Here is a 26,605-nt window from a genome sequence, read left to right on the forward strand (position 1 = left end):
AACAAGAACCAAAAATTACAAAAACCTTGGAAGACTCGGAAAAACACGGAGGGAGGAAACAGTACGGACCAGCAGGGAGCAAGGGAAAGACAAGACCAGGGCTGTTTCCGAATTCGCATACTGTACTACAAGTATACACTGATTTGGCCAAAATGTAGTAAGTAGTATGCTGTATGTGAACAGAAGGAAATCTGCAGTGTGCGAAAAATACCCGGATGTTTTACTGATTTGGAAAAAAATCCGCAGCATGCATCAGACCAGTCTACCTCGCCTACTATATCCCAGAATGCAATGCGCCCTTGGCCGGGCAGCGCTTTTGTCTTTTTTTTTTCTCAAAGCTTTATTGAGAAAACACAAGTGCAGGACAAAACAGCAGCGACCAGACAGTGATGTGATGTGAAGGCAGAAAGGACTAGTTGCACCGTGGAGAGGGAGAAGGAGGAATATAAATGTAAGTAACGTTATTATATAACTTTTTTAATTCAATCTAGTGTAAGGACAACGATTAAAAATTGTGACAAAGCTACATTGCCTATTTGTAATGAATGTAGAACTTGGCATATTTGTCCTAATAACGTTAATACAAAGCCTTAACGTAACGTTAAGTCAGTCAAAGTAACGTTACTGTTAATGATAGAAAGCTGTCAAGAAGAAAACATATTACTTATCTTTCTTAGGGACAGATAAGGACACCGAGGCGCTGATTGTGTGGCGGTCTGCCAACAAAGCCTCTTCAGTGGGCGGTGAAATGCCGCCCTAAAAGGATTTAAGTTAGGTTTTTAATAGTATGTTAGATTTTTGTTAGTTATCTTAGCGTGCTTGCTAGGTAGATAAAAGAGATTTAAGTGTTATGACAACGTTATATATCGGTAGTTCATTGTATTTTCATGAAATAACTACTTTTCATTGGTGTGTTTTGACAGAGAATTTGTCCGGGAGCTGAAATAAATAGATGCAGAGAGAGGATTTGGACAAGGAGGAGAAGATGGAGAGAGAGCTACTCGAGGAGAAGATAAATAAAATAAAATGAAATTCAATAGACTGATATGTTCATTTCAATACATTTATTAAAATCCATTTCCATCCCTTATGTCATTTCATCAATGAATTTGGTTTTACTGCTATTTCAACATTTAAGATAAGATAATCCTTTATTAGTCCCACATCGGGGAAATTTGCAAAATATGGCCCAACTGGAATCGAACCCCCGTTCGCTGTATGAAAGTCGCCTACTGAAACCGTTGAGCTATAAGATACACAGCTCTGATCTGTCTGTGGTATATATATATATATATCTATCTAGTGAAAACATGTAGCTTTACTTTATATTCAGACAAACTAACGTGAGAGCTACGACTGTTAGATTTCATCTATTAAACCAACATTTATTTTCCTAAATGATTTATTTCAGCCGGCGACAATTCTCCACAGAGCTGCAGGTTTCTCCCCGGGACGACGCCGTAGTTTGACCCGGCGATCGCGTCTGTTCTCCGGCCGTGAGCTGCTGATGCGGCCGGACCGCATCAGCTCTCTCATCAGCTCTCTCTCTTTTGATCCCCGAAACATCGGATCAAATTTCTACGCCTTACTTTTACGCCTGAATGTTAAAAGATGTTAAAACGTAATAAAGTGGCATATTAACAGCGCTACAGCTGGAATTACAACAGCTTCTACCAGTGTTTCTCAATCCTGGTCCTCATGAAGCCCCTGTCCTGCATGTTTTAGATGCTACTCTGCTTCAGCACACCGTGATAAAAGTACCTGTGTCATCAACAGAGTTGTGCAGACCTTGGTGACAAGCTAATTAGGACCTTTAATTAGAATCAGGTGTGTTGATGCAGGGTAACATCTAAAACATGCAGGACAGGGGCCCACGAGGACCAGGATTGAGAAGCACTCTAGTCTGGATCACAAGGACTTCCCAAACTGATGGGAAGCTAAACTTCTCACATCAAGCAGCAAGTACAGAAACACTGTGCACACAGTATGTAAGTATATCCTAGTTAATCTTGTTAAGTATTGATAATTACTTGAAAATATGCTCAATGTGGTATCTGAAGAATTAACAAATGCTAATATGTATATATAATTATCTAACGGTTGTAGCTTTGTTTTGTCTGTAGTTTTGTAGTTTTGTCTGAATATAAAGTGAAGCTTCATGTTTTCTTTTTTTACTAGATAGATGAATACAGTTCTATCTATCTAGCTAGTAAAAACATGAAGCTTCACTTTATATTCAGACAAACTAACGTGAAAGCTACAACTGTTAGATTTCATCTATTAAACCAACATTTATCTTCCTAAATGATTTATTTCAGCCAGCGGTAATTCTCCACAGAGCTACAGGTTTCTCCCCAGGACGACGGCGTGGGTTGACCCAGCGATCATGTCTGTCCCCCCGGCGTGAGCTGCTGCTCCCCGGGGCCGGCGGCTCTTCTGATCCCCGAAACATCGGATAAAATTTCTTAACAGGCGTTATTTGGATAAACTGAGCCCAGGTTGGGGATCTTAACGGTTACTTTTACACCTGAAACAATATTAAAACTTAATAAAGTGGCATATTAACAGCGCTACAGCTGAAATTAAAACAGCTTCTAGCCTGCTTTTAGATCTCAGCTTTCGCTGTCGTTTTGGTGCGAAATGCCATCTGGGATACACTGTAGCACACTGCTGTGTGAACGGTCTGCTGGAGCAGCGTACTGAATCGTTCATTTAGTAGGCAGTATACAGTGCATACTTTGCAGTATGTAGCATGTAGTGCGGTAGTGTCCGAAATCTGAAACAGCCCAGATATACACAAGGGTTAACGAGGTGCAGACGATCAGGGCCGATGGGACACAGGAAGGTCAAACCAGAACTTAAACACAAAGACACAGGCTTCAAAATAAAACAGGAAGGGTTTAAAGTCGTGGGGCGGGGAGTACCGGGGCCCATGGCAAACCCTGACAATAATGCTTCTGAAACACGCCTTCCAAGTCAGACGGGCTTCCTCCTCCAAACTGTCTGTCTGTCAGTGTTTTCGGTAACCGAAAAATCACATGGCCTAGGAAAAAGTGTTGGTGTGGACAAGTGTTATTTTCTTTTTGTTCTGAACAATATATGGGTCAAACATCTTGTCCACATCTTGTAACACCTACAGAAACCCAAATTCGGATTGTAGTCTCTCTTTTAAAACTCTGTATCTTTCAATGTGAGACAGTGTCATGCTGGACTTGTGAAACCTTATATAAAATTGTCTTTTCTTAAGTTTCTCTCCAAAACCATCTATTGGGGCAAAAGCTCCTGATTCATTGACATCAAACATGCTTCCAAAGGGTTATTTATTTATGTTAAGATGTATTTGTTTAATACGTTATGGATTTTCAAATAATTGGACGAGACTGCTAATTGGACAATGTGCTAGTTTGATATTACAGTTTTTCACAATTGTTTGCTGAACCAATCCTGCCAATCTTGTTTTTTTCAAATCTTGCACTATAGTGGTTACATTGTGTTACTGTAAAAGGGTAGACAAAATATTCAATTCAATTCAATTTTATTTATATAGCGTCTAATACAACAGAGTTGTCTCTAGACGCTTTCCAGAGACCCATACCCAGAACATGACCCCTGAGCAGTTATTACATAAACAATGGCAGGTAAAAACTCCCATAGTGGGAGAAAAACCTTAAGCCAAACAGTGGCAAGAAAAACTCCCCTTTAGGAGGGAAGAAACCTTGAGCAGGACCAGGCTCGTAGGGGGGGACCCTCCTGCCGAGGGCCAGACTAATATATAAGCTTTGGCTTCAGTCTACACCTTTTGGTCCTTGTTTGATATACATAAAAAAACAACTTTGTATTGACTACTGACGTGACCAAATAAACATATCAAATCAAATCAATCAAAATGATGGCAGCACACATTGTTATGTTCCCTCCACGTTGGCCAGGGACCTCTGTGATGGCACGCTGACCGATGATATTCCTCCCTCGGCGCCTTCTTTTTACAAGGTTGAACTCCGCTTCCTCAATTACAGTTTTTCACAATTGTTTAAACACATTTATTGGAACATCTGACACAATGTGCACAACCTGAAACTCATGTTTCAGGTGGCTGAACCAATCCTGCTGAACTCCAAGCACATTTACTGCTCTAGACTCAAATTCCCATTCCATACCACACATTTCTCACAACACTACACACAATTCCCAATATCCTGCACACTCTTCCTGAATTCCCTCTCTTGCTGTTCACACAGAACACACAGTCAATCACATTTCTAAACTCCAAAGGCTGTTGTGCAATAAGCAATCAGCAATTTGCCACTGAATTCATATTACAGTTTTTCACAATTGTTTAAACACATTTCCTGATTGACTACCTCACTTTCTCAAAACTCTAAACACAAATTACAAAACTCACACACAAAATGCAAAATCCTACACTTCTCTTGCAAAAGCACACTCTACCCTCAAAACAGTGTTAACTCTTCACTAAATGGTATTTCCTTCTCAAATGCCAAACACATACATCATTTGAGTAGACATTTCTAAGCACCCACTGAACACTGATGTGCAGAATGGAAGACACTATAGTATGAATGGAAAACACTATATCAATGCCTCAGTAGAATCATGCATTTGTATGTTCAGTGTTGCACCTTCAGCTGTTGGATGTAATATATCACAATATAGTATTCATATGTATAGGCTACTCAAATAGAAAACAACACACAATTCTTTACTGTAACAACAAATACAGTAATATTTTACTGTATTTGGACTCAAAATGTGTAAGATCCCTCCTCCTCCTCCTCTTACTCTCACTCCTCTCCCTCCTCCTCACCTCTCTCAATATTCCGCCATCCATTGTTCTCCAAACAGACCAGGAGCTCACCTGTGACCCTTTTATAGTCCATGGGCCAGAGCCCAAAATTTCATTTGTCAGTACCACTCAAGGTGACCAAACTTGCTTATAATTTTTTTAAATATCCATGTCTATAGATGATATTTTGGTATGATAACCTTCCTGAGTGGCAGCTGTATCATAGTTATCAGCTCATGAAGTTCAGAAAATGACATTTTAGATGCTGGTGCATATCCTGGGTTAGACTCATGTACAGGAAATCTGTCAATGTTTCACAATATTGCCTTTGGTGTCATTTTAAAGGGGACCTTTTAAACATTCATTGAAGCTAAGATGTGATACATTTCCTGAATCCTTATGGTCCTGTGAGTATTCCAATTTTTGTATTTTGTGTCTCTGTTGTTCCTAGATGACACAGGGATAAAAAATACTATACCATTTAGGCAAAAATTGTGTAAAAATGTGTGTTGTTTATAGTTTAAAGAGCTGCAGTGAACTCTATGTTGGTCAGAAAGATTTACATCTTAGCTTGAATGAATGCCTAAAATTATACCAAAGACAATATTGTGAAACATTGACAGATATCCTGTACATGAGTCTAAACCAGGATATGCAGCATCATCTAAAATGTCATTTTCTGAACTTCATGAGCTGATAACTATGATACAGCTGCCACTCAGGAAGGTTATCATAACAAAATATCATCTACAGACATGGATCTTTTCAAAAATTATAAGCAAGTTTTGTCACCTTGAGTGGTGCTGATATCTGGCCTGGCCCATGGACTATTATGGCAAATTGCTGATTGCATGTTGCACAACAGCCTTTGGAGTTTAGACATGTGATTGACTGTGTGTTCTGTGTGAACAGCAAGAGAGGGAATTCAGGAAGAGTGTGCAGGATATTGGGAATTGTGTGTAGTGTTGTGAGAAATGTGTGGTATGGAATGGGAATTTGAGTCTAGAGCAGTAAATGTGCTTGGAGTTCAGCAGGATTGGTTCAGCCACCTGAAACATGAGTTTCAGGTTGTGCACATTGTGTCAGATGTTCCAATAAATGTGTTTAAACAATTGTGAAAAACTGTAATTGAGGAAGCGGAGTTCAACCTTGTAAAAAGAAGGCGCCGAGGGAGGAATATCATCGGTCAGCGTGCCATCACAGAGGTCCCTGGCCAACGTGGAGGGAACATAACAATGTGTGCTGCCATCATTTTGATTGATTTGATTTGATATGTTTATTTGGTCACGTTATAGAAGTCAGTAGTCAATACAAAGTTGTTTTTTTTTATGTATATCAAACAAGGACCAAAAGGTGTAGACTGAAGCCAAAGCTTATATATTAGTCTGGCCCTCGGCAGGAGGGTCCCCCCCTACGAGCCTGGTCCTGCTCAAGGTTTCTTCCCTCCTAAAGGGGAGTTTTTCTTGCCACTGTTTGGCTTAAGGTTTTTCTCCCACTATGGGAGTTTTTACCTGCCATTGTTTATGTAATAACTGCTCAGGGGTCATGTTCTGGGTATGGGTCTCTGGAAAGTGTCTAGAGACAACTCTGTTGTATTAGACGCTATATAAATAAAATTGAATTGAATTGAATATTTGAATGAATTGAATAAGGCAGCACGGTGGCTTAGTGGTTAGCACTGTTGCCTCACAGCAAGAAGGTCCCCGGTTCGACTCCCAGGCCCGGCAGGGGCCTTTCTGTGTGGAGTTTGCATGTTCTCCCCGTGCTTGCGTGGGTTTTCTCCGGGTACTCCGGCTTCCTCCCACAGTCCAAAAACATGCATGTTAGGTTAATTGGTGATTATAAATTGTCCGTAGGTGTGAGTGTGAGTGTGATTGTGAGCATGGTTTGTGTGTCTATATGTGGCCCTGTGATGGACTGGTGACCTGTCCAGGGTGTAACCCCTGCCTCTCACCTAAAATAAGCTGGGATAGGCTCCAGCAGACCCCCGTGACCCCGCAAGGGATAAAGCGGGTAAGATAATGAATGAATGAATGAATGAATGAATTGAATATTTTGTCTACCCTTTTACAGTAACACAATGTAACCACTATAGTGCAAGATTTGAAAAAAACAAAACAAAATAACTACATGAGAATAAAAGAAAAAATATATATATATATATATATATATATATATATATATATATATATATATATATATGTGTGTATATATATATATTTATGTGTGTGTGTGTGTGTGTGTGTGTGTGTGTGTGTGTGTGTGTATATATATATATATATATATAGAGAGAGAGAGAGAGAGAGAGAGAGAGAGAGAAAAAAAGAAAGAAACAAAGTAAATAAATAAGAAAAATAAATAAATGTTCAAACTGGCAAACTGGACTCAATCACCACGGCGTCCTCCATCACCATGCCACCCTTGGCCCCTACAACACTGCACTTCTTCTAGCAGTCCTACTCATACTGTAAAATATTACGTATTTGTTGTTACAGTAAGGTGTTGTTTTCTATTTGAGTAGCCTATACATATGAATACTATATGGTGATATATTCCATCCAACAACTGAAGGTGTAACACTGAACATACAAATGCAGGATTCTACTGAACATTCATATAGTGTTTTCCATTCATACTATAGTGTCTTCCATTCTGCACATCAGTGTTCAGTGGGTGCTTAGAAATGTCTACTCAAATGATGTATGTGTTTGGCATTTGAGAAGGAAATACCATTTAGTGAAGAGTTAACACGAGTTAAAGTGTAGGATTTTGCATTTTGTGTGTGAGTTTTGTAATTTGTGTTTAAAGTTTTGAGAAAGTGAGGTAGTCAATCAGGAAATGTGTTTAAACAATTGTAAAAAAAACTAATGTTTGCATCTACAGATTTTTATTTTGAATGCCTTTGATGTGAGCATTTCAAGACATTTAAATGTTTTCCTTTTAACCACAAGAGTGTTACTACTACTAGCAGAGCCGTCTGGGAGATTTGCGAGGCCCTGTGCGAAATGGTGGGGGGGGGCCCTCGCGAAATTTTTGGGTTTTTCGGGTCGGGTCGGGTGTTTATACGCGCAATTTTAACTCTCCAATTAGCAAAATACTGGATACCTTCCCCTGCCTCATCATCATCTCTTGCCTCGACGCGGGGCCCCACGGCTGCTTGAGACCCGGTCGGATCGGTGATTTTTGTAACAAATTTATCAAACGAGCCTTTCAGAGAGGCATTAAACTCTTCCATTTTCTTTAGTTTTTTTCTTTTTTCTGATGGAAATTTCCTGAATCTGTCTCGTTCTCTCGACATTGTGTGACAATTTGTTCCAACTCCACCCGTCTGGATCAGAGCAGCTTGTGTCTGCGCTTGGTCAGACGCAGTTGTATTGAACAACATACACGCGCATCATTTCACATATATTTATTGATATGCACAGACTAGTACACATTTAGGTCTGTAATGGAACGTGACTGTTGATATTTATAAGGGAAAAAAGGAAAAAAAAAATTGAAAAAAAAAATTGAAAAAAAATTTTTTTTTTGGAAAAAAAAAAACAGCCCATAGCTCGAACCCCGTGCGGTCGCACGGTTCGCACACCCCTTGCGGCGGCCCTGACTACTAGTACTACTACCATTTAGATGACGCTTTTATCCAAAGCAACTTACATCTGAGACAGACACACCATGGAGCAATTAGTAAAAGTTAAGGACTTGCTCAGGGGGCCAAGGTGGTTCGTCTTGGTTGCCGTTCTGGGGCTTGAACCTGGGTCCTCCAGACCCGAGCCCACCTCTGTAGCCACTAGACTACAACCACCCTGTTCCTTTGGCGTGTCTAGGATTTTTGTCACACTGAAAGCGGAACCACACTCTCGAGTCTCTGGAAGACTGAAACAGGTTTTCCTCAAGAATGTGACCCAGACTAGCTTTCCATGCTTTTAGTTCCTTCAATTCTCCACAAACATCACCACGACATGGTGCCATCGCCACAATCCCGTCCTTTTGTGGATTGTGGTGGGGTCTTTATAATGTTGGTTAGATGTTATAAAGATGAGAGATTTTAGATTTATCTCACATGCACATACAGCATTTCCCTTGACCAAAAAGTTAAAAAATGTCGTCCCATTTGCCCAGAGTAACTTCTTCCACATGTTTGGTAGGATTCCCAGATTCTTTTGGGTGAACTCCAAGAGTGATTTTGTTATTTATTTATTTCTTCTTCTCAAATACCAAAGGCCTCTTTTTCACCAATGTATGTGTTGCCTTTTTTAGGCCAGGTTTTTTTTTTGAGTTTTAGCCCGATATGGGAAGCTCCTTGGCCTTCTTTGTGCTGCTTTCTTTGCATTTCTCCTCTGTTAGTGATGTTGCAGGCTCTGTGGGCTCTGCAGCCTTTCACAACAGGTTTAGTTATACTGGCATCATGTAACACACTGTAAACAGCTGAATTTAACCAAAATAGTTACAAACATCTGTTAGTAATGGATGTTTGATTAATGCAGTGTATGTCAAAGCTCAGTGTATAAATTGTGATTTCAGAAATCATTGTGACTATAATTTTTTTTCCCATTATCGATCAGCCCCCAAGGGAATATCCGAGTACCACATCATGGCCGTTCGTGTTAGTGGGCAGCCAGCCAGTGCCAGAATAAGCGTTTTAAGTCGGGATAAGATTCAAAAATGTAATTCCATCTATGCGCCCATCCATCCGTCCATTGACCTCTGTCTACCAGAAATGTAGTTGTGGCTGCAGCAGCCTTAGCAGAGAGGCCCAGACCTCACTCCCCCAAGTTCCCTCTCAGTTTCCTCTGGGGGAATATCAAAGTGTGACACACTGAAATGTGTGTTTGGGGAACATGGACAGGGTTAAGGTGCTATGTGTAATCATTTGGGTTCAGAGTTGTGTCAAAAAAATCCAGAATTGATTGTAATGGGGAGGAAACACTGAAAAACCTTGTTCATGTCTTTCCACAGACTGGGCTCATTCAGATTGGGGAGGACAGCCTGTTCATTCAACCAGTGAGGGAACACGACCCGATGCAGTCATTTTCTGGACTTAAACACCAGCTGACGCGACAATGGTGCTCAAAAACCAACGCCGGTCAGGATGTTGACCAGTCCATTTACTGTGGTACTGTTGAAGGTGAGTTTTTCAAGTCAACCCACAAGTGTTAAATAAAACAGAAAAAAGAGGCAGATAGAGAGGAACTAACAATGAATTGTAATAGGGGTTTTTAGATCAGATACCGCTATTATCGTTGGATAGTGAACACATGTTCAACGCGCGTTGGTAATATAAACGCAAGGCCCCATGCCTGAAGGCGAGTTGAGGGGAGGGAAGGAGAGTCGGGAGGCGTTACCTGGGTAACATAAGATGTGTGGGTGTGTAGAATGACGTATTGTCCCTACATCAGCAGGATTTATACGCTGTCAGACAGGTGTAATTTTCAAAACGAGGATGGATGAACACAGTGCCGATCCTGGCTCCCAAGGGGCCCTAAGCAGGAATCGTGGCAGCCGGCTTTGCCGGCGATTTGGGCCAATTTGGGCACGATTTGGGCCGATTTGGACAGTTGATGGCGTGACAACTGGACAACTGGATCTGAGGCAGTGGCCGTGGATGCCTCTGTGGCATTTCCCTCTGCCTCTTCTGCAACACTAATATCTGACTCAGAGTCAGGACTGCTGTCATGTGATGCATACTGTATAGACTCTGCCTCTTCACTCACAGGCTCTACATCCTCTCTCAGATCAGGGTCTGTGCCTCCCTCTGTCTCTGCAACACTAATATCTGACTCAGAGTCAGGACTGCTGTCATGTGATGCATACTGTATAGACTCTGCCTCTTCACTCACAGGCTCTACATCCTCTCTCAGATCAGGGTCTGTGCCTCCCTCTGTCTCTGCAACACTAATATCTGACTCAGAGTCAGGACTGCTGTCATCTGATGCATGCTGTACAGACTGTGCCTCTTCTTCACTCACATGCTCTGCCTCACCATCACTCACATCTGACTCACTTGTATCTGGCTGTGGCTGTTTTGTGGCTTTAGTCACAAACTTATTACTTACTTACTTATTATAGATACAAAAAGAGAGCGACAAACAAACAATAAGATAACTGAACTGTTATAAATCCACTACCCCCACCCCCTCTGCCCCGGGCCCACCCCACACACACACACACACACACACACACACACACACACACACACACACACACACACACACACACACACACACACACACACACACACACACACACACACACACACACACACTTGGCATAGTAACAGAATGCAAGCTAATTTTATGCAAATTTGAAATTTATAATATAATATATATAATAATATATAATATATATAATAATATATAATATATATATATATATATATATATATATATATATATATATATATATATATATATATATATATATATATATATATATATACATATTATTATTATATATTAGCTAGGTTAATCCAAGTATAAAAATATCCGCCTAGGATAAAAACTGTATATGGTCCACTGGGATAGGTACCCCAAGGCTCTGGTCATAGTCATACAGATACAACTAACAAAGTTACAGCAAAACGCCAAAAAATCATGCTGTAGATTGTGCATGATTTTTTTGTGTACAACACTGTGGCAAGTTCACCACAACAATGGGGAATTCCACCCATTTTCATTCATACCTCCATGGTGTCCCCCCACAGATTGGAGGTATGTCACTGTTTTATTATTATTTCCACAATTCAACTTCCAAAGTTCCACACCACCACACAACATCATTCTCTAAGCCAATATCTACCATATCTTAATTACATGATGACATAGTAAAATGGTGGAATTCCTCTTTAAAAACAAAAACACGACATTGACGTTACTAGTCTGCAACACTGCAAGTTGCATGGAAGTCACGTTGGCTGGTTACCTGACTGTTGTTGACGCAGCTCATCATTCCGTTGCTTCTTTTTCTTTTTTTCGCATCCTGAAGGATATATCGTTTTCATTTTGCAGTCTGCAGTGTTGGTGTTACTGTTACTACTGTAACTCTGAACTAGGTTTTCTTTTTAGCGCCTTTTTAGTGTCTTGCCAAGGTACTTACCCCCGATAGGAAGTGTATCCCCAGCCATAATCTGTGCATCACAGGGAGGGGGACACACATTCTGGCAGACCGAAAATCCAGTCTGCCAGAATGTGTGTCCCCCTATAACTTTTGATAGGAAAGAAGGAACTTGTTCATTTTCACTAAGTCACTAAGGTGATTAAGAATGATCTGAAGTACACACAAAATAAATCACTTGATGAACGGACATAATCTGTGCATCACAGGGAGGGGGACACATTTTGTGTTTCATTTACAGCGCATTAAGTTATATGTCAAATTATAGGAGGAAAAAGATATGATTGTCTTTTTTTCCGTACATTCTCAATTCAGTGCGGTGAATAATACCATAACACGTAGGCTACAGAAGAATAACAACATTTATTTTGATAGATGAGCCATATGTTACTTTGCAAAACCTCGTTGATAAAATTATAACAGTAAAATAATGCGGGTGGGGATACACTTCCTATCGGGGGTAAGTACCTTGGCACGACACCGGCTCGTAAACGTAAACAAACAGCTGCTGGCTGCTGCACCGTGCACGCATGAGATTGAACGTCAAGTTACGTTTTTGGATTCACAACGCACCACTGCGCAAATACCGTAGCAGCAGCTGTGGCGAGGGGTCTGTCTGTAGTACTCAGATAGTGGGAGGATCCTATAGTGCGTTCTTTGCCTAAACTCCGCAAATTTGCTCAGGCAATTGGGGGCCCCTGGCCGTCGGGGGCCTTACGCAATGTGCGTACTCTGCGTATAGGAAGGGGCGGGGCTGGATGAACATCAGGACGAGTTCGTCTTGACCAAGTCTTGCTTCTTGCAAAGCCCCGGTTTGTTATTTTTGTGTCAAGTTATTTATAAAATTGACCATCCTTTTGACTGGAGAAATGTGTCCCACGTTTACCCCAAAATCATACTATCAGTCAAATGTGACAAGAAGAGTTGTTTGGTCTTCATGCCTAGGGGCATGTTTAGAGAAAACCAGTCACAGCATTTCAGCAGAAATACCTTATTCTATGGGGGTATTATTGTTCCAATATTATTTGTGTGTGCGTATCTCAATCTGTGTGTGCGTAAAAAGATTTGTGTGTCTGTATTCAGATTTGTGTGTGCGTAAAAAAGATTTGTGTGTCCGTATTCACATTTGTATGTGTGTAAAAAGATTTGTGTGTCTGTATTCATATTTATGTGTGCGCAAAAATCAGCCGGGAGCTCTCGATTGGCTGTCTTTGTACACGTGGATTTTGACACACTTCTGTGCCTCTGTTTCTCTTAATGGAAAACATTATAATCATATCATTCAAGGATTTACCTGAAATTTGCCCAGATTATTGACTTCAACCTTGTAAATGAAGGGTGGAAGTCTACAATGTAATGTGTGAATCTGACAGCGGATTAATTCATGTTACCTGCAATGTTGTAGAATCCTTCCTACAAATCCTACAAAAAAAACAACCTTAAATGAACTAAAGTTAGGTCTACTTTGCATGCGGGTGTGTCCAATTAGCTTTAGTTCCGATGAGAAAGAAGACAAGATCTGGTTGGACAGTCTCCGAGATCAAGATATTTTCTTAGAAGACTCTGCTCCACCGCTCCCTACTAACCCATCTCACTTACATTCCTGAATCATGGAAAAATATCTCAAACCTTTTTCTAAATTTCCCCAATACAAAAAAGATCAAAATGAATTGCAAAGACAGATGGAGGGGTCAGGAGATGGAGGACCACATCAGATAACAACCTTATTGCCATCAACAATGTCCTGAGTAAAATTGGATTTGGTTCTGGGGTGTTGAGGATCTTGGCCTTTTGATCTGCAAAGATTTGTAGATGGGCAATATGTGATACAGGATCCATAAATGCACCCCAAGGTTTCTCTGCATAAAATGTCAATGTCGTTCATTTCACCTGGTCGTGGTTTTAAGGTTTTACTAATTGTTTTTTTCACATCCCTGTACCTCTGGCATAATGCTTCTAAGGGAGTCCATATGCAAAAGGAAAAAAGGAGAGAACCAAAGTGGGTGAGGAAGGTCGCAAGAAGAGGGACACCGTTGACTCGCGGCAAAAATACACAGTGGAAACGATGGTGGTAGCGGACTCTGATATGGTGCAGTATCATGGCGCTGACGTAGCCCAAAGATTCCTGCTGACTGTCATGAACATGGTAAGAATAATAATTATTATTGCACAGTGATTGATTGTTCTTAGACTCTATGAGTGATGAGATTCATCAGAGCAACAGCTTGGGGGAAGAAACTGTCTCTGTGTCTGGAGGTTTTAGTGTACAGAGCTCTGTAGCGCCGTCCAGAGGGGAGGAGTTCGAATAGTCTGTGTCCTGGGTGTGAGGGGTCTGCAGAGATGCTACCTGCCCATTTCCTGGTCCTGGACCGGTACAGGTCCTGGATAGATGGGAGGTTAGTCCCAACTATCCTCTCTGCAGACCTGATTGTCCGTTGCAGTCTGTGCCTGTCTAGTTTGGTGGCCGATCCGAACCAGACAGTGATGGAAGTGCAGAGAACAGACTTCAGGTCCCGGGAGATTATGGATCCCAGGAACCTGAAGGTATCCGTGGTGGAGACGGTGTAGTCGTCCACATACTTCAGGAGCTTCACAGAAGAGTCCCCTGAGGTGCAGTCGTTGGTGTAGAGGGAGAAGAGCAGTAGTGAGAGGACGCACCCCTGGGGGGCGCCAGTGCTGATGGTCCGGGTGCTGGATGTGATGCTCCCCCTCACCCCTGGGGGGGGGGCAGTGCTGATGGTCGGGGTGCTGGATGTGATGCTCCCCAGCCTCACCTGCTGCCTCCTGTCACTTAGGAAGCTGAGTGACAGAGATTATCAATCGAAACAATAATAATGCCTGCACACTGTTTTCTGTGGTAGACAGACTGACAAACCCCACAGCCTCAATCCCCCCTGAACTGATGTCTGAAAAGGCCTGCAATGACTTTGCTGCCTTTTTCACAAACAAAATATTACAGATAAGACAAGCAATGTGCTCCACCTCAGGAATGATAACACTCTGGCCTTGCCGTCCTCTAGTACATCTGGGACAGTTCAGCCTCTTAGATTATACAACCCTAACGGAAACAGTTTCAAAATTAAAGCCCACAACATGCTGTCTTGATATTCTGCCTTCAAACTTTTTTAAAACAGTTTTTAACTGCATAGCTCCGGATGTATTGCAGATAATAAATACTTCTCTTCAAACAGGCCAGTTTCCCCAGGCCAATTTCAAATCTGCCATTTTTGGGGAAAATCATTGAAAAGGTTGTTTTCCAGCAAATTCATGCTTTTATGATGCAAAACAACCTCTTTAATGCATTTCAGTCTGGATTTCCGACACACCACAGCACTGAGACTGTACTCATCAAAGTCTTAAATGATATTCATCTGAATAATGATGCAGGCAAATCCCCCGTTCTGGTATTACTAGATCTCAGTGCTGCATTTGACACAGTTGATCATAACATTCTTCTCAGTGGATTGGAAAAGTGGGCGGGACTTACCGGCACTGTGCTTCAATGGTTTAAATCTTACTTGCCCGATAGGGCCTTTTTTGTGTCAATTGGAAACCAAGAGTCCGAGACAACCAAGATCACACGTGGGGTTCCTCAAGGGTCCATTCTCGGACCGCTTCTATTCAACATCTATATGCTACCCCTAGCTCAGATTATGGAACATCACAACATTTCCTACCATACTTTTGCCGATGACACACAACTCTATATTTCAGTGTCATCACATGACTACAGTCCCCTACTTTCATTGAGTAACTGTATTCACCAAATCAATGAGTGGATGTGCCAGAATTCTATCCAGCTAAATGCACAAAAGACAGAGGTGATCTTTTTTGGCCCTAAAAATGAAAGGGAAAAGATCAGCGCTCACCTTGGCTCCATGTCATTGACAGCTACAAATCAAGCCAGAAATCTTGGTGTAATTATTGACTCGGACCTGAACTTCAACAGCCATCTAAAGTTTATCACTAAATCTGCCTATTACCATCTAAAAAACATTGCTAGAATTACGGGGTTTCTGTCTAAACAAGACACGGAAAAACGTGTAGGTTGGATTATTGTAATGGCATCTTTACAGGCCTTAACAAGAAATCAATCAGGCAGCTTCACCTGATCCAGAACGCTGCCGCCAGAGTCCTTACAAAGCGTAATTCTTAAATTAAATACTTTTGATTTTTGAAAACTGTGCAAAGTTATGGATAAACCCTGAATGCAGACATTGTGACGTAGAATTGTCAAATTGGTTTGATTCACCGCACAAATCGGCACAGATTACTTTTGTAATATTGTATTTGACCCGGTCTTTGTACCTTTTGACCGTATACAAACGTAATTCTCGTCAGTTGTGTGAAATAAGACCTGGAAACAGGCATTGTGGCATAGAATTGTCAAATTGGGGCGCCAGATGAGGTGGGGAGGATCCGGCCGGAATAACATGATCCTTCCACACGCTACGTCCAGCCAGAGAAACCCCACCTTGTCTGGTGAAAAGAAGCTGCTCACTCCTCAGGTTAAGGAGGAGACCTGAGCTCAGTGTGGGGCCTCCCAGGGTTGGTAGAGGGGAGCAATGCCCAGGACTGTTACTTAGGTAGAGCACTGGGTGATGAAAAAATGGGGGGAAAAAATGGGGGTTAAAAAATATTAAAAAAAAACAAAAAAAAACGCATATATACATGCCTTTATCCGGTATTAACCATTAATATATATGCAGACAAAGAAAAAGAAATTGATTATATAGTGAAATGCATATATATGCTTTGGGTTTTTACCAAGCTTGGTATTAAACCGTTCATATATATGCAGACAAAAAAATAAAAAGATAAGACAGGCCTGTAATTTTCATCATAGGCAGGGTGTGCGATTTGCCGGTGGGGATGGTGGGGATTTCCCCCCCCCTCTGGTTTACACATCCTACCCTCTGCTGAATTATTTTTATCCTCGGTGGGGACAAAATTTAAAAAAAAACCTTAAGCCAAACAGTGGCAAGAAAAACTCTCCTTTACGAGGGAAGAAACCTGGACCAGGACCTGGCTCATAAGGGGGGACCCTCCTGCCGAGGGCCAGACTGTGGGTTGGGGACGTCAACAGCACACAGCAGGCAGGTGAAAGCAGCAACGGGATGACCGGGGGTGGGGACTGCAGGCCAGCCCGCAGCTCCTGAAGCTCCAGCCCAATCAGCAAGCCCAAGGTTAGGTTCAGGGTCGGGGAAAGGTCGTGACTCGAACCAGTGCTGTCTCTGTGATATGGTGCATTCTGAACCCTGACTGAAAGACTTCAAACAGATCATTTCTATACAAATAGTCACATAACTGGCTTGAAACTGCCTTTTCCAGAATTTTAGATACAAATGGAAGGTTGGAAATTGGTCTATAATTAGATAAGGTGTCTGGGTCAAGAGAAGGTTTTTTAAGTAAAGGTTTAATTACTGCAACTTTGAAAACCTGTGGTACATCCTCTTTCCCTACATGCAAAACACACACGCGCTGCAGAACACACACACACAAGTGTGCTTATTTAAAAATAGAGCGGGAGCAAAACTTAGTTTGATTGTATTTTATTTCACTTTACACATCAAGCAAATCCTTAAAAGTCTTCATCTTCTGTTTCCGCGTTAAACAGCTCAGTGGATGGTCTCATTCACGTCCGCAACTCACGGGGGCTTCACCCGCCCCCTTCTCTTTTTATCATTCTCATGGTGGCCGGCCTTACATTACCGTAATTCAGGTAATAGACACGGCGCACCGTTTCATAAGGTGCCCGGCACATTTAAAAAAAAATAAAATTAAATTTTATGTGCGCCTTATGGTCGCGAAAATACGGTACATATCCTAAGTTTAGGGATAGGTGGATTTGGTCAAGTATTGTCGCACCAATAAGATACTTTTTTTTTTTGAATAGTCGAGTCGGGATGGGGTCTAACATGCATGTGGTTGACTCAGCTCTATTGACGAGTGAGGTCAGCTCAGGGAGGTCTATAGGATCAAAACAGTCTAGAGTCAAGTCAGAGCCTAGGGAAGTCGCTATAGCTGAAGAAACGCCCACAACCGGCTGGTTGATTTCTTCTCTAATACTCGTGATTTTACTGTTAAAGAAGCTCATAAAGTCTTCACTACTGAGAGCTGCAGGAATGCACGGCTCCACAGAGTTGTGACTCTTTGTTAGCCTGGCTACAGTGCTGAACAGAAAACGTGGGTTACTTTGATTATCCTCTATTAATGATGAATAATAAGCTGTTCTGGCTTTGCAAATGGCTTTTTTATATACTATTAGAATATCTTTCCATTCACGATAAGAGTCTACAGACTTACAAGAGAACCACTTCCTTTCCATTTTACGCATGTTTTGTTTCAACATGCAGATATCTGAATTATACCAGGGAGTTAAGCTCCTGTGGCTAGAAACCCTCCTTTTCAAAGGAGCAACTTAATCTAAAGCTGAGTGCAACAAATCAGCAGTGTTACTAGCAAGAAAATCAACATCAGAGGTAGAACCCAGGTCACTGGCCTCTACTGTTTCACTATTTTCCACTGTCGTAAGATGAGCAATGGCCTCCTTAAATTTAGCAATAGCTTCATCAGACAAACATCTCCTAAAATAATACCTCCTATTTTGCACTTCAACATCGACAATATTAAATTCAAACGTTATTAAATAATGGTCGGATAAAAGGGAGTTTACAGGTGACACCAACAGATCATCAGTTTCAACACCGTAGGTGAGAACAAGATCGAGAGTATGATTAAAACAGTACGTCGGTTTGTCCATTTTTTGTGAGATACCCATTGATTCTAGAAGATAATTGAAAGCTAATTTAAGATTATCGCTTTCAACATCCATATGAATATTAAAGTCACCCACTATGATGAATGTATCTGTACTGATCAATAATCCAGATAGGAAATCTGAAAATTCATACAGAAACTCTAGATAACCATCAGCAGGGGGCCGGTACACTACCACTAACACAACTGGCTTCTCTGATTTCCAGCCCGGAAATTTCAGACTAAGCGTGAGGCTTTCAAATGTATTATAATTGCACTTAGGTTAATTTTTTGTTTGGAGACTGGAGTTATAAATTGCTGCGACTCCTCCGCCTCGGCCCGTGTTTCTAGGAATGTGATGATTAAAGTAGCCGGGCGGAGTCGATTCATTCAAACTAACATACTCTTCCTCCTATAACCATGTTTCTGTTAAGCAGAAAATATCACTCCTGCTCTCTGTAATTATATCTTTTACTAAAAGAGACTTGGAGCTTAACGATCGTATATTTAGTAGTCCGCATCAATTTTTCGGTGTCTTATTGGTACCAAATGTGCATTGGTTTTAATTTTTACAAGGTTATTTTGGTTAACGCCTCCAAAACGCCGTACCTGGTGAACTTTTGGAGGGCGGGGAACTGCAACTACTTCTATGCACCTGGTTGCTAGGCACCTGGTTAGAGTCGCCAATTACATCATGTAATCGTATAGTTTTAGAGTCGCCAATTACATAATGCAATCCTACAGTTTTATTGGCAGACGTTGGTCCTCGGGAAGCAGCAGCTCTGTATCCTGGCCTGGACCCTGCATTGTCAGGGGGAGTGTCTAATAAAACTGGCCAAATTACTAGAGACAAGAGCTGCACCACCCTTGGTGGGATGAATGCCGTCTCTTCTAATCAGACCGGGCTTTCCCCAGAACGTCTCCCAATTGTCAATAAAGTCGTTTTCTGAACACCACCGATACAACCACCGACGGAGCGAGAGCATGCGGCTAAACATGTCATCGCTGGTCAGATTGGGGAGGGGACCAGAGAAACCTACGGAGTCCGATATGGTTTTGGCGTAGTTACACACCGAGACAATATTCATTTTGGTCACTTCCGACTGGCGAAGACAGGAGTCATTAGCTCCGACATGGATGATAACTTTACCAAATTTACGAACATTAACATCAAATATTTGAAGGGATGGCACTCCCCCCCCCCCCCACGGCGCGGGAAGAACGAGCCAGGGATCCCGCGGCGGACCACGACCCAGGCAATCCCCGGCCACCTGGTCTGGGGGCCAGCCTGCCCGGAGAGACAGAGCCGCCCCGGCCACCGACGCGGGCAGGTGCACCCGCCCCCACGAAAGTGGCCCTCCAAGACCAGAGGGGCGCCCCGCCGCGGAGGCAGCGAGGGGGACCGGAGACGGGCCCGGAGAAAGGGAACCCCCCGACAGGGCGACACCCGCGCAGGCCCGACATTCATTCATCCATTCACCTATCCGATACCTATACTAATAATAAGATATACTATACATAATAATAATAATAATAATAATAATAATAATAATAATAATAATAATAATAAATTGTATTTATAGAGCGCATTTTCACCTGAAGAACAAGTCTCAAAGCGCTTACAATAAAGATTCGAAAAAAAAGAAAAAAAATAGAAAATAAAAATAAAAGAGAAATAAAAATAAAAAAATAAAATAAAATAAAAAAGCTAAATTAGCAAAAAAAGCACAAGGACATTCTAAAAGACCAGGACATCAGGGATAGGCTTTCTTAAAGAATAACGTTTTTAAGTTTCTTTTAAAACAGTCTGTGGTCTGGGGGGCCCTCAGGTGGTCAGGCAGGGCGTTCCAAAGCCTTGGGGCAACTGCCTGGAATGACCGATCTCCCATTTTTTTTAGCTTTGTTCTGGGGGGGTGGAGGTAGTGTTTGTCAGCTGAGCGGAGGGTTCTTTGGAAGATTTGGGGTGAGATGAGGTCCTTCAGGTAGGCGGGTGCATTTCCATGAACACAGTGGTAGGTGAGCAGGGAGATTTTATATTCAATTCGGTGATGGATGGGAAGCCAGTGGAGGGAACGGAGGATGGGTGTGATGTGTTCATGTTTTCGCACCCTCATCAGGATCCTGGCAGCGCTGTTTTGAATAAGCTGGAGCTTTTGAAGGCTCTTGCCAGGAATCCCGATGAGGAGTGCATTGCAGTAGTCGAGCCTGGAGGAGACAAAGGCGTGGACCAATTTTTCTGCGTCTTGAAGAGTCAGAAATGGGCGTAGCTTGGCGAGGTTTCGTAGATGGTAAAAGGAGGTTTTGCAGAGGTGTTTGATGTGGGATTCAAATGCCAGATGGGGGTCGAACTTGACACCCAGATTGGTGACTGTTTTGGAAAGTGGGATGGTTTGGCCAGAGAAGGAGATGCTGGTTATGGATGATGAGAGTAGCTGGTGGGGAGTACCGATGAGAATGGCTTCAGTTTTAGAGCTATTTAGCTGTAGATAGTTGTGGTTCATCCACGCCTTTATCTCCTCCAGGCAGATGGAGAGTGCAGATGGTGAGGGGTGTAGTTTCAGAGGAGGTGGAACCAGTTTTAACGTACAGTTGTGTGTCATCGGCATAACAATGAAAAGAGAGTCCGTGCTTCCTAATGATGTGACCAAGAGGAAGGATGTAGAGGATAAAAAGGGTTGGACCGAGCACCGATCCTTGGGGGACCCCACAGGTGATGTTGTGTATACTGGATTTGGCGTTCCCCAAGGCAACAAACTCAGTTCTTCCAGTGAGGTAAGAATGGAACCATTTTAGGGCGGTGCCGGAGAGTCCGAAGGTGAACTGTAGGCGGTGTAGGAGGATCCTGTGGTCGACTGTATCAAATGCAGCGGTCAGGTCAAGCAGGACAAGGAGGGATGGAGAGCCAGCATCTGCTGCCATCAGCAGGTCGTTTGTGACCCTGACCAGTGCTGTCTCGGTACTGTGAGCTGTGCGGAAGCCGGATTGAAATGTCTCAAAAAGGTGGTTTTCATGGAGATGGTCGTGAAGCTGAGCAGCGACCACTTTTTCCATTACTTTAGAAATGAATGGGAGGTTGGAGATGGGTCTGTAGTTTGTCAGGTCATCGGGGTCTAGAGTGGTCTTTTTAAGAAGGGGTCTGATGACGGCAGTTTTAAGGGCGGATGGAAGATGGCCAACTTGAAGAGAGTGGTTGATGATTTGGGTGATGAGGGGGCTTATGGCATGGACATTTGATTTTAAGAGACATGTGGGGAAAGGATCCAGGATGCACGTGGTGGGTTTCATTTTGCGGATGACAGCTTCAATCTCATGCTGTGTGGTGTCAAAGAAAAAAGAGAGAGAATGGGGAGAAGCTGTCTCTGGGTTTTCAATGGCCGGTGCAGGCAAAGGTGGGAGGCTGGAGGGGAAAAGAGAGGAACGGATGGTATCCACTTTTGTGGTGAAAGTAGTGATGAAGTTATTGCATTTCTCCTCTGTGGGGTTAGAAAAGGAGGTGGTGTGAGGCTTTAGGAGATGATTAACAGTGGAGAAAAGTTTCTTGGAATTTCCAGGGCTATTGTTGATGATGGAGGAGTAAAACTGTGATCTTGCATTTGCTAGTGATTTGGAGTAGGTTTTCTGATGGTCACGGAAAGCCAGATTATGGACAGCAAGCCCTGATGTTCGGAAACGCCGTTCGAGAGCACGCCCAGTTTCCTTCATTTTCCGTAGCTCCTGAGTGAACCAGGGGGCGGAGCGTGTGAAATTTACAGTCCTTGTCTTAGTGGGAGCATGGGTGTCTAGGATGCTTTTGAGGAAGTTATTGTAGTAGTCCACTAAGTCAGCGATGGATAACAGTTCTGTGGAGGTGGACACATTATTGAGGTCAGAGGATAAAGAGCGGGACAAGTTCATTCAATTGGAAATGAGCGAATATTGGTGAATATGTACATGTTGTTTGTGATTGTTCTTTTGTAAATACTGTTTACCAATCACTTTTGTGGCAGTTGTCTGAAATAAATTCAAATTCATTCATTCATTCATTCATTCTAATCTGTGAAGTCCTTCTGATTCTGAAAATTTTCAAACAAAAACACTGCGGCAAAACAGTACAAACATGATTTTGTACTTCAGGTGTTGTGGATCTACGAGCCGTTCAGATTCTGCGCCCGTCGTTACGTAACTGTTCATCAAATCATCAACCTACATTAATAACTTAGGAAAAGACACAGAGACTGTTAGAAATGATTTTCAAGGCGCTTCTGCAGAAGCTTGGAAAGAAGTCTTGAGGAGCTTTTAGGGCAACACGGCCCTCCTCTTTAGAGCTCGTCAGAACTTCTCCCAAATTCTCCCTGCAGAGCTGGCGCTTTTATTCAGCAATGATGACAGGAAAAACCATATTTGGTAAACAATGTATAGATAACAGACGTTGGGGGTAAAAGACACCCAATAGTAAATAGTTGAATGGACAATGGACAGAAACAGGAAACAGATGGAGAACAAACATGGTATCAGATGATGTGGTTGAAAAGTCACTTATGACTTTTCAGTTATATCTGGTGTGCAGAGCAACAGACATCCTTTTAAGAAATGGTCTTGTCATCAGATGGTCCAACTAACCCTTAGAGACAATGAGATGGCTGTCAGTCGACCCCCCTGACAAAAACTCCTTAAACCTTAAAAATACAATGGGACAGTTGTTGGACAGCCCAAACCCTTAACGGAACACAGGAAGGGCTGCCCTCATCTGTTAACATGTGATAAGAATGTGACACCTAGCAGTCAGCTTCTCTGAGCTGACCTAATTCTGTTACTTTCATAATGACAACTTAATTCAAAAACGTTGATTAACTTCACAGTAACTATGTGCACGATTTACATCGGTTGGCCTCTGATGCGTGAAACCACGCCCACAACCAGAGGTGGACAGAGTACTCGACCCCAGTACTCGAGTAAGAGTACAAATACTACTGGTCAAAATTTACTCCGTTACAAGTAAAAGTAGCTCAGTCAAAATATTACTCGAGTAAGAGTAGAAAAGTACTTGCTTTTAAAGGTACTTAAGTATCCAAAAGTAAATGCTTTTAAATTTACTTTAAGTAAAAGTAAGAGTAAGAGTAAATTTCTTATTTTCCACATCAGTAAATTACTATATTTTTTCTAAATTAATTTAAGGATCTTTTAACTCTTGTTTCTGAGAATTAACTCTTTGAAACCAGCTGCACTGATGTGCTGCTTTTAGAACCACAATGTTATATAAAACCTGCAGAAACACCAAAAACAAATCAAATGAATGGGATCATAAGAGGACAGCAGATGATGCAGAGTTTATTAACAATCATGAACTGAAACCAAATGAACCTGCACCATCCAACTAAGTCTGGATCCCCCTCAAAGACCACTGCTTTACAAAAAACTATATCTCTGCTTTCAATAACTCAATGTTGAAGTCACTTAACTTTACAGGAAAGACATGTACCAGTACAGCAATATAGAGCATAACAAACTGTCTCCCAATGTCTGTCTTGTCTGTCTCCCAATGTCTGTCTGAGAACGTGCACTGTGATAGGTCTCCTCCTTTGACAAAAACAGCTTGTGTCCAATAGGATTTTAGGGAAGAAGAAAAAAGAGCAGACCTGAAAGTAACGAGTACTTTTCAGCCTTCCTAGAAATTTACTCGAGTAAAAGTAAAAATATTTGTGTTGGAAATGTATTCCAGTAAGAGTAATAAGTACCAAACAAATCTAATACTCAAGTAAAGTACAAATCCTCTGGATATGTACTTAAGTACAGTACTCAAGTAAATTTACTCCGTTACTGTCCACCACTGCCCACAACTAACTCCACCGGCTGGAGCTTCTGCCATTTTTTCTTAGCGGTGTATCGCGTCATTCAGGCAGCCAATCAGCACAGTGCCTCATTATCATAGCCCCGCCCACTCAGAATCCCTCATAGATAATGAGATTAGAGAATGGGAAGATAAAGACATGGCTCAGAGGCTGAATTTCTAATTTATTTAGCAAAAACAATGAAAAGCTTGTTTTTAAGACATTCAAGGCCTGTTTAAAATAGGTATTACATGCCATAATAGCCCTTTAAATATTAGGTGCCAACATCTGACAGATCCCATGCTCTGTTGAATCTGCTTCCATGTTTTATTTATCTATTTTATCTATTGTCTCTTTGCTTTGTTCTGCTCTTTTACTTATTTTTTCTTTTTCTATACTAATTTGTATGTACTATTCCATCAACCTGCTCAGGGACTACAGGTGGAAAATAGCAAGTTGCTACAACCAATGCATATTCTCTTGTACACGATTAATGTCTTATTGTGCACTGTCCCTGTTTTGAAATAAATAAATAAATTACAAATAGATGTATATTGACTTTTATGCCATTTTCTTAGTTGAAGAGCTGTTTCTGAATATCCTGAACTGGTTGTTTTGTTTGTTTTTTGTTTTGTTTTTTGCATCATGCAGGTCAACAACATGTTCCACCACAAGAGTCTGGGAGTAAGGATCAGCATACGAGTCACTAAACTGGTGCTGCTTCATGTTCGCCCAGTAAGCCTGAATTTCTCAATCAGTAGATTCTTCAGAATGATGTCATCGTGCATGCAGAGCAGTGTCCTCAGGGCCTGTCCTGCATGTCTTAGATGATGCTCAGCTCCAACACACTCCTGATTCTAACCACTACACACGTCTGTCAACGGTCCACTAAGTGGAGCTCTCTATTTTACGTAAGGGATAATGCCCGACCAGGTTTACATTAACATAAATATATGGATGACGCCTCCGCGAAGTCCATATATTTATGTTAATGTCACCTGAAAGGGCATTATCCCGCTTATACCATGGTCACTTACCAAAAAACATAAATATTAAATCAGTTATTCATGCTTTAATGTGTTTTCAGTGTAAATCATTAGTTTTATAACAAGCCACAGCTGAGCGACTATTTAATCTCTCGTCTGCAGACGTTGTAACCGGGTAAGTTACAAAGTTTATCAACAAGCCATAACTCAGTTTCCTTGGTAACACCTGAGGGTCTGACTAATACCTGGAACAATCACTACCGTCCCATAAGGTCCTTAATGGACACAGTGTTGATTCTCCAGTAACTAGGAAGGACCTGAGATACGACTCAGCAACGGGAGATATTCTAGTCCGCTCAGCTCCGCTCGGCTAGTTTCTTTTCTCTCCTCTTCTGCATCCCAGTCCTCCCCTGCTGGTCGTAGCTCTGGGAGTCTCCCTGCACATGTGGAGTTGCTTTCCCAACATTGATAGATTTACTCGTCTGGTCACTCTTTCATTTTCTCTACCATTATTGAGTCTCTTACTCATATCTCTCTTATTCTGAACTAGTTTCATCATTGTTGATAGATGGCATAGTGTCGTAAAGTATAATGTAGTTGTCTCAAGAAACGAGCAGGAGAGAAGTCCAACGTTACTTTAGGGGCTTTTTGCTGACAGCTGGGAGAGAAATAGAGGACACTTAAAAATAATCTACAACTCTTTCAAAATGAAATTGAAACTCATATTTTAACATCAACAACATTCCTTAGTAGTGCTTGATTGAGGCCTGTATCCAGTACTCGAGTTGTAAAAAAAGAATCAGGGGGGATGGAGGATTTTATCATATGGGGACAGATAATTTGTGCTGATTACAAATTATATAATATATTACAAATAACAGCAGTGACCAAAACACCTGCAGAAATACTGCAGGAATGACATAGCAGCAGTTAAATGCAGCCTTCTGTAAGCTTTAAATATCCACTGGTATACATCAAATACATCAAAACACAACAATAAAAAACACTTTTCTGAACTTATCAATATGACTCTGTCCTTCACAGGATAAGTAAAATGCATCACTGCAAAAACTCAAAATCTTAACAAGAATATTTGTCTTATTTCTAGTTAAAATGTCTCATTTTAGTAAAAAAAATCT

The 26,605-nt window shown here is 41.7% G+C and overlaps 1 protein-coding gene across 2 annotated transcripts in view; it reads left to right on the forward strand.

Annotated features, from left to right (window-relative positions):
- adamts17 (ADAM metallopeptidase with thrombospondin type 1 motif, 17) overlaps positions 1 to 26,605 on the forward strand; it is a 193,226-nt gene that overhangs the window by 39,392 nt on the left and 127,229 nt on the right. For both annotated transcript variants that reach the window (XM_061735776.1, XM_061735787.1), the window contains exons 3-5: positions 9,761 to 9,929; positions 13,876 to 14,060; positions 25,132 to 25,215. In XM_061735776.1, the coding sequence (XP_061591760.1) occupies positions 9,761 to 9,929; positions 13,876 to 14,060; positions 25,132 to 25,215 (438 nt within the window). The remainder of the gene's footprint in view (positions 1 to 9,760; positions 9,930 to 13,875; positions 14,061 to 25,131; positions 25,216 to 26,605) is intronic.

Source organism: Cololabis saira, chromosome 2 (assembly GCF_033807715.1).
Source record: "Cololabis saira isolate AMF1-May2022 chromosome 2, fColSai1.1, whole genome shotgun sequence".
NCBI classification, from domain to species: domain Eukaryota; kingdom Metazoa; phylum Chordata; class Actinopteri; order Beloniformes; family Belonidae; genus Cololabis; species Cololabis saira.